General features: G+C 26.8%; 2 protein-coding genes across 2 annotated transcripts; both read left to right on the top strand.

Moving 5' to 3' along the window:
* Positions 1–2,434: 2,434 nt before the first annotated feature.
* On the top strand, positions 2,435–3,439 carry LOC126835120 (gastrula zinc finger protein XlCGF7.1-like). Its single transcript, XM_050567412.1, has one exon. The coding sequence runs from the start codon at positions 2,435–2,437 to the stop codon at positions 3,437–3,439; it is 1,005 nt and encodes a 334-aa protein (XP_050423369.1).
* A 7,600-nt stretch (positions 3,440–11,039) lies between these two features.
* Positions 11,040–13,349, top strand: LOC126835118 (uncharacterized). Its single transcript, XM_050567411.1, has 7 exons — positions 11,040–11,127; positions 11,273–11,420; positions 11,785–11,813; positions 11,872–12,019; positions 12,516–12,574; positions 12,717–12,897; positions 13,242–13,349. Exons 1-7 carry the CDS (start codon positions 11,044–11,046, stop codon positions 13,304–13,306), a joined length of 714 nt encoding a protein of 237 aa, XP_050423368.1. The 5' UTR covers positions 11,040–11,043; the 3' UTR covers positions 13,307–13,349.
* The last annotated feature ends 497 nt before the right edge of the window (positions 13,350–13,846 follow it).

Consider the following 13,846-nt stretch of genomic DNA (forward strand, 5'->3'; position numbering starts at 1 on the left):
TAATAAGGATTCAATAGTTTTGAAAAATATGAAAAGAATATTTTACAACTATTAAACAATACTTACATTCTTATTTTTCTTATCTAGAAAACACCTAACAAAACTTTTGGATGTATATATTTCATTAAGAACACCAATTAAAGCATTAAGGTACACAGAACCAAAGCCTTATTAAACTCCATATACACCATGAAGTTTATGACAACTGAAAAAAAATATATGCACTTTTGAGCGATTTAGAATATTATTGTTTTAACGTATTGAGATAAATAAGCGTGTCTTAATATAACAAATTATATTATTAGTCCTAATAGTTCTTAATAGTTTTTAAATTAAATATCTAAGAATTTTAGACTTTTAATTAGAAGTATAAAAATAGTTTAATTATAATCTATAAAATATGTGAACTGAAAAATTTGATGTTAGGATAATTTGATACTCCGATACTAGGCCAATGTATGCAATAATAATACGCTTCAATATTTATTTAATACACACTATTTCAGTTTTAACGAGATGATCAACAATACTGTTATAAAATTTGAAAGAGATGAATTAAATGGACATACTTTTCAATCTGAAATAGAAATTGAGAACACTTCTTTGTTTGATACTCAACATATTCACCGATCAAACAAACAGTGAAAAATCTATCAAGGTATGTCGTTACTATATTGTATTACATCTAATTGACATATTACTATGTACTTTGCTAACTACTTAGTTAAAAACAATTCAGTACATTAATAAAGTTAGTGATGTATGTAGCAATTACTAAATCAGTCGATGATAATAATAATATGCTTTTCGGTGTGCACATCAAACATTTTTCTTAAAAGCGGTTTGTTAATTTTTTTAAATCACTAGACATCACACAATTGCCTAGTTTGCTATTTGGTTTTTTTATTCCCTGAAATTGTATCTTCTGTTTATGGACATATATTGTTTTTGGTTATTATCATTAACACATTCTAATAAGTTTCCACCCAAAAATAAGTACAAATAAGTGGATTTCAAAAAAAAAAAAAATTTTAAAAGCCTGTACAGTGGGGCAGGAGCATAGTGAGGACAAGAAGGTAACAAATCTTCAGGAATTATTATAATTGAAAGTGATAAAGTCTCTTAAAATTAAACGCTTCGATACGAATCTGTGGATAGTAGGTTCAAATCAGTACGGTACAAACTAAGCACAGTAAAAAAGTATTATACGTAAGTGAGTAGTAGTAGCACTACTACTACTATGTGATGGTAAGGGTGGTCCAGTATTCACATATAAAAATACAAATATCGATAAAATAATTGTACCTAATGATTATTATGTGCTTAAAAATTAATTTTTAGTATAAGGATGGATACGATTAGGGCTGATTGTCTATAAAAATGCACTGCCATACAATGTTACCCATAAATCGTAATTAGCAATGTAATGAAAATATTTTTCATTACCTGCTGACTGTTGATTCACTCACACGTCCCAACCTGGAAATTGACTCAAATTCGAATGCGTTAAAGCTTTCGTGGATTGAAATTCCATTTTGCTGATTTTCGGATATATTCGAAAATCAGCAAAATGACTCAAATTCGCCAAAGTGTAATTTCCCCTCTTTTTGGGGGGGTTTTCCTTAATAAATTAAAAATTTTGACAACAGGTTTTTAAGAAATGTTTATATGTTCTAGTTTCATTCTAGATCTATTCTTTGGTCTAATTTTCAGACCTAAATCCCTCAAACTGCTTGAAAAAGTAAAATAAAGAAAACATTTCTATCTTATGTACAGTTTTTAGGTGTTTTTCTCGATTATTAATGAGAAAGGGTGAATTTATTGAATTTTTAGCCCATTAAAGTACGATTTCTGGTTTATAGAGTTGCTACACGAAGTAATAGGTTCAGCAGTTTAAAAAATATCGTGGGTCCAGACTCAAAAACTAAAAAAAAAAAAAACATCATTGTAAAACAATTCCTTCTCAGCTCCGCATAGAAGCTAATAAAGATATTATGGTTAGAAGTTACAAACTTTTCTTAGGCTAGTTTTTAAATTTAAAATAATAAATGTGTGACTTTCTCATAATTATTCTTATAATTCCTTCAAAAAATAGTGTATATTTAATTATGAAATACATTTATAAAAATTCATCATCATCATCATGTAGCTTAACGAGCCATCATGAGATGGTTTCTTGACGAATTCGCTTCCGGGACGGGTCGTCAATCCGTCGCCGGAGAGGGGGATGGCGGTTCCTTTTTACCGGACGATTGCTCGCCCAGCAAACGGAGCGCCTGTAACCGAGTGTCGAACCGGCGACAGTAAGCGCTAACACACTGCCGCCTTACCCACTCGGCCACTATCTTTATAAAAATTAAATCTTTTTATTCTGTAAAAAATCACATTTAAAATTTTCAATATAGGAAATTAACTATGTTTTAGAGTTGAATCGATGGCTTACGATGACGTCAAGTGCTTTAAGAATGAGACTCAAGTAGGCACGCATAAAGATGAGCAGGGTTTTATGGAGAAATCGAATAATGTTTTACACAAAACGTGTATGTTTGTCTGCAATGTGTGTCAAAAATCGTTTGCTACTAAAAAACTAATCATACTCCATCTAACGAAATCACATAATCAAATCTCCAAGGTTAATGAAAAGTTCCAAAAAGATGTCAGGGTTCCGGTATGGCGTGGTAAAAAATATTATCGAAATGATAACAGGCACACTAATGTATCTAAATTAAAATTATATAAGCGCCTACATACTACCAAAAAATTGTTTAAATGTAGTGTTCGAGATAAATCATTTGTCCACAACTCTTCTCTGAAAACACATAATCGCGTTTATACAGTTGGGAAACGATTTGAATGCCTTGTGTGCAATAAAACTTTTAACAGTAACGCTAATCTAGCAGTGCATAATCGCGTAAATACCGGTGAGAAACCATATGAATGCACTGCGTGCAATAAAATGTTTAGCACTAAGGGTAATCTTAAAACGCATTATAACGTGCATACCGATGAGAAACTATTCGAATGCGATGTTTGCCAAAAATCATTTGGCAACAAATGTACTCTCAAAATGCATATGCTCGTTCATTTTAATACGAAATCATTTGAATGCACTGCGTGCAATAAAATGTTTAGCAGTAAGGGAAATCTCAAGATGCATTATAGCGTTCAAACCGGTGTGAAACGATTCGAATGCGATGTTTGCCACAAATCATTTGGCAACAAATTTACTCTCAAAATGCATATGTGCATACATATCAATACGAAGTCATTTAAATGTACTGTGTGCAATAAAACTTTTAACAGTAACGCTAATCTAGCGGTGCATAATCGCGTACATACCGGTGAGAAACCATATGAATGCAATGCGTGCAATAAAATGTATAGCACTAAGGGTAATCTTAAAACGCATATGCACGTGCATAGCAACAAAAATGCATAACAGTCTTGTGACATAAGTCACAAGTCAGTCTTGTGTACAAAATGATAATTGTATTTTCGATCTATATATTCATAACAGCTTTTTATTGTGTATATTTTTTTAACATTAAGGACATTATATACACATTGTTATTAATAATCATAATAATCATGAAGTTAATTGTATTTATAGAGAAAAAACATATATAATACATAATTTAAATGAAATAGGCACAATATAAATGATTGTCTCCAAAATCCTAAACTTGTAGAGGAGACAACAGTTCTTATCTAGTGACATTCATAAACTTATATACTAACCAACTTTCATATTAATTTAATGAAATACAATATATCTAATAAATAATAATTTATTTAAATAATTAGTATAATAATAATGTGAGCTTACCGGTCAAATTTTTATTCACATAGACATTATATCTTAAAATTAATATAGTTTTTATACAGATCATAACTTATAAAATGATTTATAGAAACATCATATAGCATATATAAATTTATACTTAAATTAACAGGATCTCTTTTTCCAAATTTGTATTATATTTTTTAATTTTAAACATGTTATACTTCATTTGACGGGTACCATTATTGTGTTTGAAACTGACGCTATCAAAATTATAAAAATATAAATTAAATAATACTGCTTTAGCGTGAACAAAAAATAAAGTAATTGGGATCTAAATTAAGTAAGTCATTTGTATATATAATGAATAGTAATGACCCTAAAACAGTTCCCTGCGGTCACCATTATCTAAAGTATTTTTGTTATTGTATGTAATTTTATTGTAAGATTTTTAAAAACAATTTAGTTATGCTTGAGCTTAAGTATACTAATCTCTGAACTTTATTTATAACATGCCAAACCTCAAATTTTACAAGTAAAGGTCTACAAAATTATTACATTATTACTTTGTATCTTGTCGATTGGATTATATTTTAATTTTACAGAATTTTAGTATTATTAACTTTTTTAAAATATATTTTAATAATTAAACAATTTAAATGTTTCTTTATTAATTTATACAAATAAAACCATATATACAAATTACCAGTACTACCCAAAATGTCACATTATAGAAAGAAGTCTAAAAATTAACAACCATTATTTGACAATTTTAAATTTAACATTGAATTTTTTAACACAGTAAATTTTTTATTCTAAATTTAACCGGCAGAAGAACATTTTGGAAATGTGATACCACACGTTTCCGTTAAATTAATATGAATTATAATTTAAAAAAAAAATGTTTTATCACTATTTAGTTTGTATACTGGATAAACAAACGAATAGTTTGTCTATGAAATAATATTAAATATTTTAAACCTAAGTAACATTCATTATAACATTTCTTCATTTGAATTTATTATGTATTTTTTTTTGTTCGGCATACACGATTAATAAGTTGCTTAGCTACGGAAAATACAAAATTGCCCGGTCGATGAATAAACAATAATCATTACTTTTGTTTTTAATTTAACTGAAACAATTTTTGTTGAATGAAATTTCAGTGTTTTTTGCAGAGATTTATTTTATTATTTTTTTTTTTTGCTGTGATTATCCAAATAAAACAGTGGTCGCAATGATTGAGACGACAGAATTTTTCAGAAGTCGAAAAAGCATCTGTCCAGCAATGGGTAAGTACGTTTATAGTATATTATTATTCCTTTAGTGCAACGTAGGAAAATTATTATTTACATAGTAGGTATCTAGTCGAGGAGGCATTAGTAAAGTCTAGTACGTAGTAGGAATTTGGTACCAATTATTTTGTAATACAAGGTTTAAATACTAAATTTTCTTTGAAAATATTGACTGGTCAATAGCCAAAAAAAAAAAAAATAGATATTCGTTTTTTTTATTATGAGTCATAGATTGATATTTGTTATACAAAAAATATATTTGTAAAAGAAGCCTCATGACAGTCTTTTAGAAAAAGGACGACCTAAAAAAAAATTGAATTAATTATTAATTACTAATTTTTATTTGTTACCTACGTTTGGAACAAGATGGTTTAGAAAATAACGTTGAAATTTTCTGATAATTTAATTTTCTTACAACTACCAATATGAAGCGCCCAATTATTGTTATTTAAATTTCTAATTCTTCTTCCACATGCACATACTCATATTCATATACATGCACCATATTGTTATCCATAATAAATAACAAAATTAATTGAATTAAATTATAATAAATAATTTTGTAATGCTAATTGTTATAAGTAAACAAATTTATAGATTTTTGAGTAAATCATATAATATGTTGTAGAGTCACACTATATCTAAATTCAATCTAATTTTCAGAGAATAAGTTTTAAACTACGCTCAAAAATGTAAATAAAGAAACAGTTTCCAACACATCTAGGGGCAAAGATTTTCAGGACATTAGGAATTATACCGAGTTCCTGGATGATTGGTCTATATCTTTTCAAGAGTAGTTTTTCCAAAAGTTTACTTAATGTAGGCAATAAACTAATAGGTCTGTATGACGTGACCAAGTTCTTTGATTTGCAAGGCTTAAGTATGACAATAATGGCTATTTACCAGGTAGGTTAGGTTAGGTTAGGTCCTTCTCCTGGTCGGTTGACTATGTGCTAGCAGGTGGACCAAACCTTTCGACCCCGACTAAATAAAGTAAGGTCGAACTCTAGTACCTGGAACTGCGTAGCACGTACTCAATTAAGAGCCTGTGAGCCCCCCTCCACCACAACATGTTAGGTCCAACGAGGGGGAGAGTATATTATTGTCATTACGTTTATATATCATTACATTATTATTAAATAATAATTATATTTTATTCTCCGCTTATATTAGTGTTATCATAAAGTACATTATAGAAGTATTCAATTACAATTGTTGAATACTATAAATTATAAATTCGTTAATATTTTTTTTATGAAACTTAGGCTATAGCTATTCAAAAATATGTTTACCAATTTTTAAGAACTTGTTATTGTCAAAAACAAAATATGTATTTTGTTTAGCGTATAATATTATTTGACCATTAAATTCAACAATAAGTTGAGTCTATTTAATGTTTCACTATGCACTGGCCTAGAAGTGTTATTAATTTTTTTTTTATCATTATTTAAGTTCCTAATGCCCCAATAAAATAACTATCCACTACCTTCCTTTACGATAATGCTACCAGAAGATTAAAAAGAAAATTGCCAATAGATTTTCTAAAATAGCTTGTATACAGAATAAAAATGCTTACAGTATAACTTGTTTTCAAGCATGATTACAACAAATAAATTCGAACATTCAGATTAAAACAGTAGCGAAAATGTTTAATATAACAACTACATTTACAATAATAAAAAAATAATTTAATTTATTATATTCTGTACACAATTATAACGTATTATACGGTTTTTCGTCTGATAATAGATGTTTTTCTGCACATGCGAAGAAACTTTTAATTATGTATAATTTCTAAAATCATAGGAAAGTATGTAAAAGGATATCAAGTATAAAAGTTCAGAAAAATCAGTTTTCTTATTTAGTAATTTATTCCAATAAAATAAGGAAACCATTAAGTATAAAAAATGTTATTACTAGACGCCCGAGACTTATTACTACTTTCCCCAGATCCCATTTCATAAGCAATAAATATTGAAAATCGCCGTTCAATTGAATCTATGGAATTAATATTGGATATGGTAATAGGATTTAAATTATATTCTAGTTTTTATAAATGATATATTTACGTATGTTTATCAGTACATTATAAAAGTATTCAAGTACATATTATATACAGATATCATAACATGTTTATTAACTACAAAGCAACATGATTTTTTTTCAGTGGTTTCTTTTTCCTTACCTATTATTTGTTTTAATATACATATAGGTCATAGTTGTTCAAAAAATTGTTTACGATTTTTTTAAGAACTTGTTGTTGTCGAAAACAAGTATATTTTTTAACGTATTTTGTTTTGTTGTTTGTGTAGACACCTATTTACATGTTTCAACTATTTTCTTACATGACCGTAAAGCCCTAATGTTTCAATAATTATAGAGAATATCTATTTTTCTTTATTAAGCTACAATAGTATATCATTAAATTGTCCTTATGTAAACATGCATAATTATTAAATAATAATTTATATATAATTTGCACCATACTCGTATCCAAAAAAATAATTGAGTTTATTAAAAAATAATAAATAATTTTTTATTGCTAATTATTATAAGTAAACAAATTTACAGATTTTTTGAGGAAATCATATACAGGGTGATTTTTTTGTCGTAAACCACGCAATATCTCATAGGGTTTAATAAGAAATTAAATTTTTTTTTCATATTGTTTTTATACAATGTGATCTCAAGTTTTCACAATTTTTTTTTGTTTTTACCCCCCTCCCAACTTGGTTTTTTTGATAGCAACTTTTGAAACTTAATTGGTAAGGTATATATTTATAAATTGTTTTAATTGAAAATAATGTACTAAAAATGTTGACTGGTCGATAACCAGTTTCGGATAACTATTTTTAAAGTTATAAGAGTTTTAAAGTTAAGATGGGAGGGGAAGTGCGGTTGAGAAATGCGCGTAGATAAAAATAATAATACTACACTCCACCTTTCTTCCTGTCATCAATTCGAAACTTCAATAACCTCAAAAATATTTATCCGAAACTGGTTATCGACCAGTCAAAATGTTCAACACAATATTCTCAACTTAAAAAGCTAATAAAATATTTACGTTACCTTTTAAGTTTCAAAAGTTGCTATAAAAAAAATTGAGATGGGAGGGTAGTAAAAACAAAAACAAATTGTGCAAAATTGAGATCACATTGTATAAAACAATATAAAAATAAAAATTGTATTTCTTATTAAACCCTATAAGATATTGAGAGGCTCGTGATAAAAAAATCACTCTGTATGTTGTAGAGTCACACCATATTTAAATTCATTCTAATTTTCAGAGAATAAGTACTAAACTACGCTCAAAAATGTAAATAAAGAAATAGTTTTCAGCACATCAAGGGGGAAGGATTTTTGGTATACTTTGTTGAGTTAGAGCTCACTATCCTAATTAGTACAATGATGTACGGTAAATTCATAAATTAAAAAATTCAGTATAAATAAGTAAAAACTGAAACAACATAAATAATAATGGAAGGGAAATGGGAGGGGAATTTAGTATTGGCAATCCGCAAAATCTTTTTTTAGGGATTGATTAGTAGCATAAATATGTTTTAAAATATGACTTAAATGGGTTATAAAAGTTTTTCCCAACATTTTTTCTTTTCTGTGATATAACTTTTTTAAATATAATCGTATGAATAATTAAAACAAAATTTATCTTTAATTTTAATGCTTAGGTATACGCGTTTTACGCAAAATTGTTTTTTACTGCATTATTTATTGTTGGTATATAGTAGTGATGGGAAATATTCGAATATTCGAATAGTTTGGATTCGAATATTCGGGATTTGATTTTCAATAAGGATTCGAATCCTTCGAATATTCAAATAGTAATAATAATTAAATTACAAATAGTTTTTTTCCTAATAATGAAGTTTGATGCCAGCATTATAGTTGTATTGATCAAAGTAGGAGTTATACTCTAAATAGAAATGTAAACAATTTTCAATTCGAATAATTATTGGAATATTCGATTCTTTAAAAATTAGGTATTCGAATCCGAATATTCGAAGATTCGAATCCAAATTGGTTTGTATTAGCAATCCGCAATATCTTTTTTTAGGGGTTGGTTAGTAGCATAAATATGTTTTAATATATTAAAGTTTTTTCTTGTCTGTGATATCTTTTTTAATTATAATTGTATAAATCATTAAAACATGTTTTATCTTTAATTTTAATGCTTAGGTATACCCGTTTTACGCAAAATTGTTTTGTATCGCATTATTTATTGTTGATATATAGACTAGAACTCTACATGTGTACCTATATTAGTTTTCAATGTTTATTTTATCAGCAATAAGTAACGATAAAGCATGTTTTATAAAAATATAGTTGTTTCTTCGATTTAAATTGGAGAATTAACTTAATTCAATCGGAGTAACAGATTCAATATGCATATTAAGTTTGCCTATTAAATGTAGACTAATGTAATAAAACTGGTAAATAGCAAGATTTTTAATACATTTCCTTCATATTTTTTAACACATTAAATGTGTAAGAAAATAATACCTACATATCGTTGGTTTTTGTACAACGAGGGGATTTTAGCTACTAGGTACTAAAAATGTTAGTTGATATCTTATAGTTATTATGTATCAAACGCAAATAACAATATAGTTACAATATGTCTTGCGGGGTAAAATATCAAATAAAATCATTCTGAACACCTCAACGATGGTCAAATACGAATATACAAAATAGGTATTCGCAATAACAGCTTACGTAAATATACACTACTACAGTACAGATTTTAACAACAGTGACAATAAAATCAAGGATTCCTAACATAGCTTGGGTAAGTTCACCAGAACAATCACATGATACAAACAAAAAACAAATAATAAAACGTCCAAAACAATTATACTAATATGGAAGTGATTTGAAAAAAAATCATGTTTTTCTATACAATTTTAGTTTTACAAAAAGCCAAAAATAACATTTTGTTATAAAAGCGGTTGTGTAAACATGTAATAGGCAATTTTGTGTGGGATTTATCAAACGGAAAAACAACAACTGTATTTTTGTCTCACATGAGCTTTAGCGACGTTTATTGTTATTAAAACTCGATATGAATTTTCAACCAATTGACAAAACAAAGTGTATATGCATTTAATAAGTTTTATACTGTAAACGCTTCATGATTGACAATAGGTTTTGTAGTATTTTTGTAGCTTTAAAATATCGAGAAACTAAAAAATGTTAAATATATTAATAATATACAATTGTTAATTTTTGAAAAAAAAATTTATCCTAAGCCTTAACTTAAATACTAATTATAAAGTCTAAGTTTATGAAAAAAAATTGTCTTATAGAATTAAGTTTTACTGTATAACAGCTATTGTTAGAATATATTTTGATAGAAATTTAGAACTTTTCACTTGTATTAAACTGATTTATAATCTTCAGGAATTTTTAACTTACTCACTATCCTAATAAATAACTATCATCAGCTTAGCGTGCATTATGGCATACCAAAATATTTAAAACGATTTGTAAAAAAAATGCTTCGATTCATGACTGATGTGTAATTAAAAAACTAGATTTGGAATGAGGCGTTTTTCAAAGTCAGATAGTAGATGTATTTATTTTTAATTAATTAATTTGAAAAAAAATTTTCTATCAAATTTTGATTTTAAAAAAAGCTAAAAAAACATTTGGTTATAAGGCGGTTGTGTAAACATGTAATAGGCAATTTTTTATGGGATTTATCAAACGGCAAAACAACAACTGTATTTTTGTCCAATAAGCTTTAGCGACGGTTGTTGTTTTTAAAACTCGATATGAATTTTCAACCAATTGACAAAACAAAGTGTATATGCATTTAATAAGTTTTATACTGTAAATGCTTCATGTATTTCGCTGAAACAACAGGCGTTAAACATAATAAGAATCATTTAAGTATTCAACAGCTACGAAACATTACGTGTTTCACTCGTTGAAAAAAATATCATAATAACAATGAGTTTTACTTACTTTATTACATTTTTATACATCTTTCTGTATTTTTATACAGCTAATGCAGACCATCAATCTTCTAATGAGGTAATTCTGATTTTATGATTAATTTAAAAAAAAAATTAAATATTCTACAAACCTAGTTAATATTATACTACTATTAATTCGACTCACATTATTCCTACAACAATAGTATTAATGTGTATTAAAAATAAAAATGTAACGATCTTAGCAACTTGCAAAAATTGATAATGCGGTAAATGATTCCGGGAAACAAATTTCCGAGACTACAGTACAAAACGACTTAAACAAAGAGTCAATTCAGCAGAAATTGGGAACAACTATGTCTGAAGCTTACATTAAAACTGATTCCATGTCGAGTACGTTTAATAATAATTCTGTAATAGACTTTTTAAAAAATATAACATGTGAAATGTAAAAACTAATAATCACTTTAATGATGTACATAAATTATTTCTAAAAAATACTAATACTGTTATGCAGAAATCGTCTGTAATGATAGTCAGGGAGAATAAGTTGTAAAATATAAAAAGCTATTTATCATGTTTTCTACAAATTATATTCCAAAAGAAACCAATTAATTCATTATCTATTTCACTCGTTAAATAAAATATTATAATGAGCTTTACATATTTTATTAAAGTATTATTTAATTATATGTTTTTATATATAAAATATATGTTTTTCATAATTAAATTTTGTAATTTTTTCATATTCACGCAGCAAATGGACAATTTAGAAATTCTGAGGAGGTAACTCTGATTTTTTATTATTGTGTACCAATTAAAAATAAAAATATAATAATTTTAGCGACTTAAAAAATTGTATAATGCGGTATCTTATAAATTCGGCCAAGTTAGCTCATTATCAGTTCATTTGTACTTAAGAAAAGAATCAGCTCTGAAGGAACATGGAATAACTGAATTGGAAGCCTCCGAAATAATTCGTGTCCTGTTGGGTTCGTTGAATAATAATAATCCTATAATAGATATTGTAAAATATATAAAATGTGAAATGTAAGAACTAAAAATCTTTTTAACGTTGTCAATAAGTTATTTCTGAGGAGTACTTAAAATATTTTGCAGAAGTCGTCTGTAAAAATAGTTAAAGATAGTAAGAAACAGTCGTAAAAAAATATAACGCTTTTACTCGTTTGCTACAAATTGTGTTCCAGAACAATTTTATAATTGTTAAACGAATTTAAATTAATAATGAAATGTCATCTTTACGACATTTCCCAAGAATTTTATTTCTACACGATATTAAGTTATTTTAAAACTGAACAAGCAGGCAAATAAAATTGTTGTTGTTAAGTGACATTTGATATGTAATTCCCTTAATGCCTTAATATTGTTCATAAAAACGCAATGATAATATTATTGCAACAACTCAATTCGTAACGGCATAACATAGTTTGGTAAATTTTGATGTGAATACTTTTTTGACATTTTTAGGTGGTCATATGACCATAAATAATTTTATAAAAATCTTAAAAAAAGAACTTACAAATGAGGTAAATTTAAATTTTTTCTATTTAATTATATAAATGATTTATATTTTTTTTAAATATATATGTTTTAATAATTCGTGATGAATTATTTCCATAATAGTAGTATTCACATTGTGTATTAAAAACAAAAATTTAATTATTTTAGCAACTCGACTACATTTATAATTGGGTACGTCAAAATAAAAAATCAAAGAGTAAGATAGGTTTTCAAGGGTTGAGGCATCATGAAGTTACCAAGGATAAAATTAAAGAGTATTTATATGCGGAACACGCCCAATATGGACTAACTCCAAAGGACGTCGAAAAGATAACTGAACTTTTGAAGTGTACGTTGAATAATAAAAATTCAGTAATAGAAATTGTAACATATATAATATGTGAAATGTGAATAACTAATAATCAATTTTATGTTATACTTAACATAAAGTTAACTTAACATAACTTTAAATATGTTAGGGATAGGTAGTGTGAGTTATTACATTTTTGAAAAGTACTAACAACATTATACAAATGTCATCTATAAAGATAGTTAGGAAAAACAAGTTATACAAATGCAAAACGCTTTTATCTTATTTCTCTATAAATTATGTTGCAACCAGTCAATTCTTTACAGCATAATAAAGTTAAAAATTTTAAACTTTGTTGTGAATACATTTATAATGATTTCTAGTTAATCATATGGAAAAAAACGAATTTAAAGCATTAATGACTAGTGGACAAGCTTTAAATTATTGACTCAACAACATCAGCTGGTAGTGGATTTAAAAATGTGCAGCCTCCAGGTAAATAATTTGTTTAACTCTTACCAGTACAATATGTTTCGTTTTTTTTTTATAAATTATATTGTTTTGTTTATTAGCAATTTTTTTTAATGTGATGAAAAAATGAAAATTGTGAAATATTATAGGCTTGGGTAGGTTAATTACTAGTACTCCAAATAGTAAATATAAAAATAAAAGTTAAGGGGGTTGGAAGAATCTGTCTTTAGATGATATGTATCAAACTCATCTGTTAGGAAAAGACTTTTGACACATTTTATTGGTTTGTTTAAATTCATTGAGTTAAGTATTATGAAATGTATGTGCCACAGCTAAAATTAATCCAAATTTAAATTAAAAAAGAACTTACAATATAAAACTTTATCTAAAATTTTATCGGAAAAATTTATAAGGACTTTGTTGAATAGGGCCCAAACTTTTTTTTCATTCAAAAATTAAACATGTTTAACATTATTTAAAATTGTAGTTAACTATCGGTTGTTTTCAGAGTAGAAAC

This window comes from Adelges cooleyi, unplaced genomic scaffold (genome assembly GCF_023614345.1).
Source record: "Adelges cooleyi isolate 19-005CV unplaced genomic scaffold, UGA_ACOO_1.1 ACOO_flye_CR_arks_rails_tigmint_CR_PRNA_222, whole genome shotgun sequence".
NCBI lineage: Eukaryota > Metazoa > Arthropoda > Insecta > Hemiptera > Adelgidae > Adelges > Adelges cooleyi.

Excerpts from the sequence above, each read along its gene's own strand:
- LOC126835120 (XM_050567412.1), top strand. The coding sequence starts at position 2,435 with ATGGCTTACGATGACGTCAAGTGCTTTAAGAATGAGACTCAAGTAGGC.
- LOC126835118 (XM_050567411.1), top strand. The coding sequence starts at position 11,044 with ATGAGTTTTACTTACTTTATTACATTTTTATACATCTTTCTGTATTTT. Across the intron at positions 11,814-11,871 it reads AATTTAGAAATTCTGAGGAG|CGACTTAAAAAATTGTATAA; the intron begins GTAACTCTGATT and ends TAATAATTTTAG. Across the intron at positions 12,020-12,515 it reads AATAATTCGTGTCCTGTTGG|GTGGTCATATGACCATAAAT; the intron begins GTTCGTTGAATA and ends TGACATTTTTAG.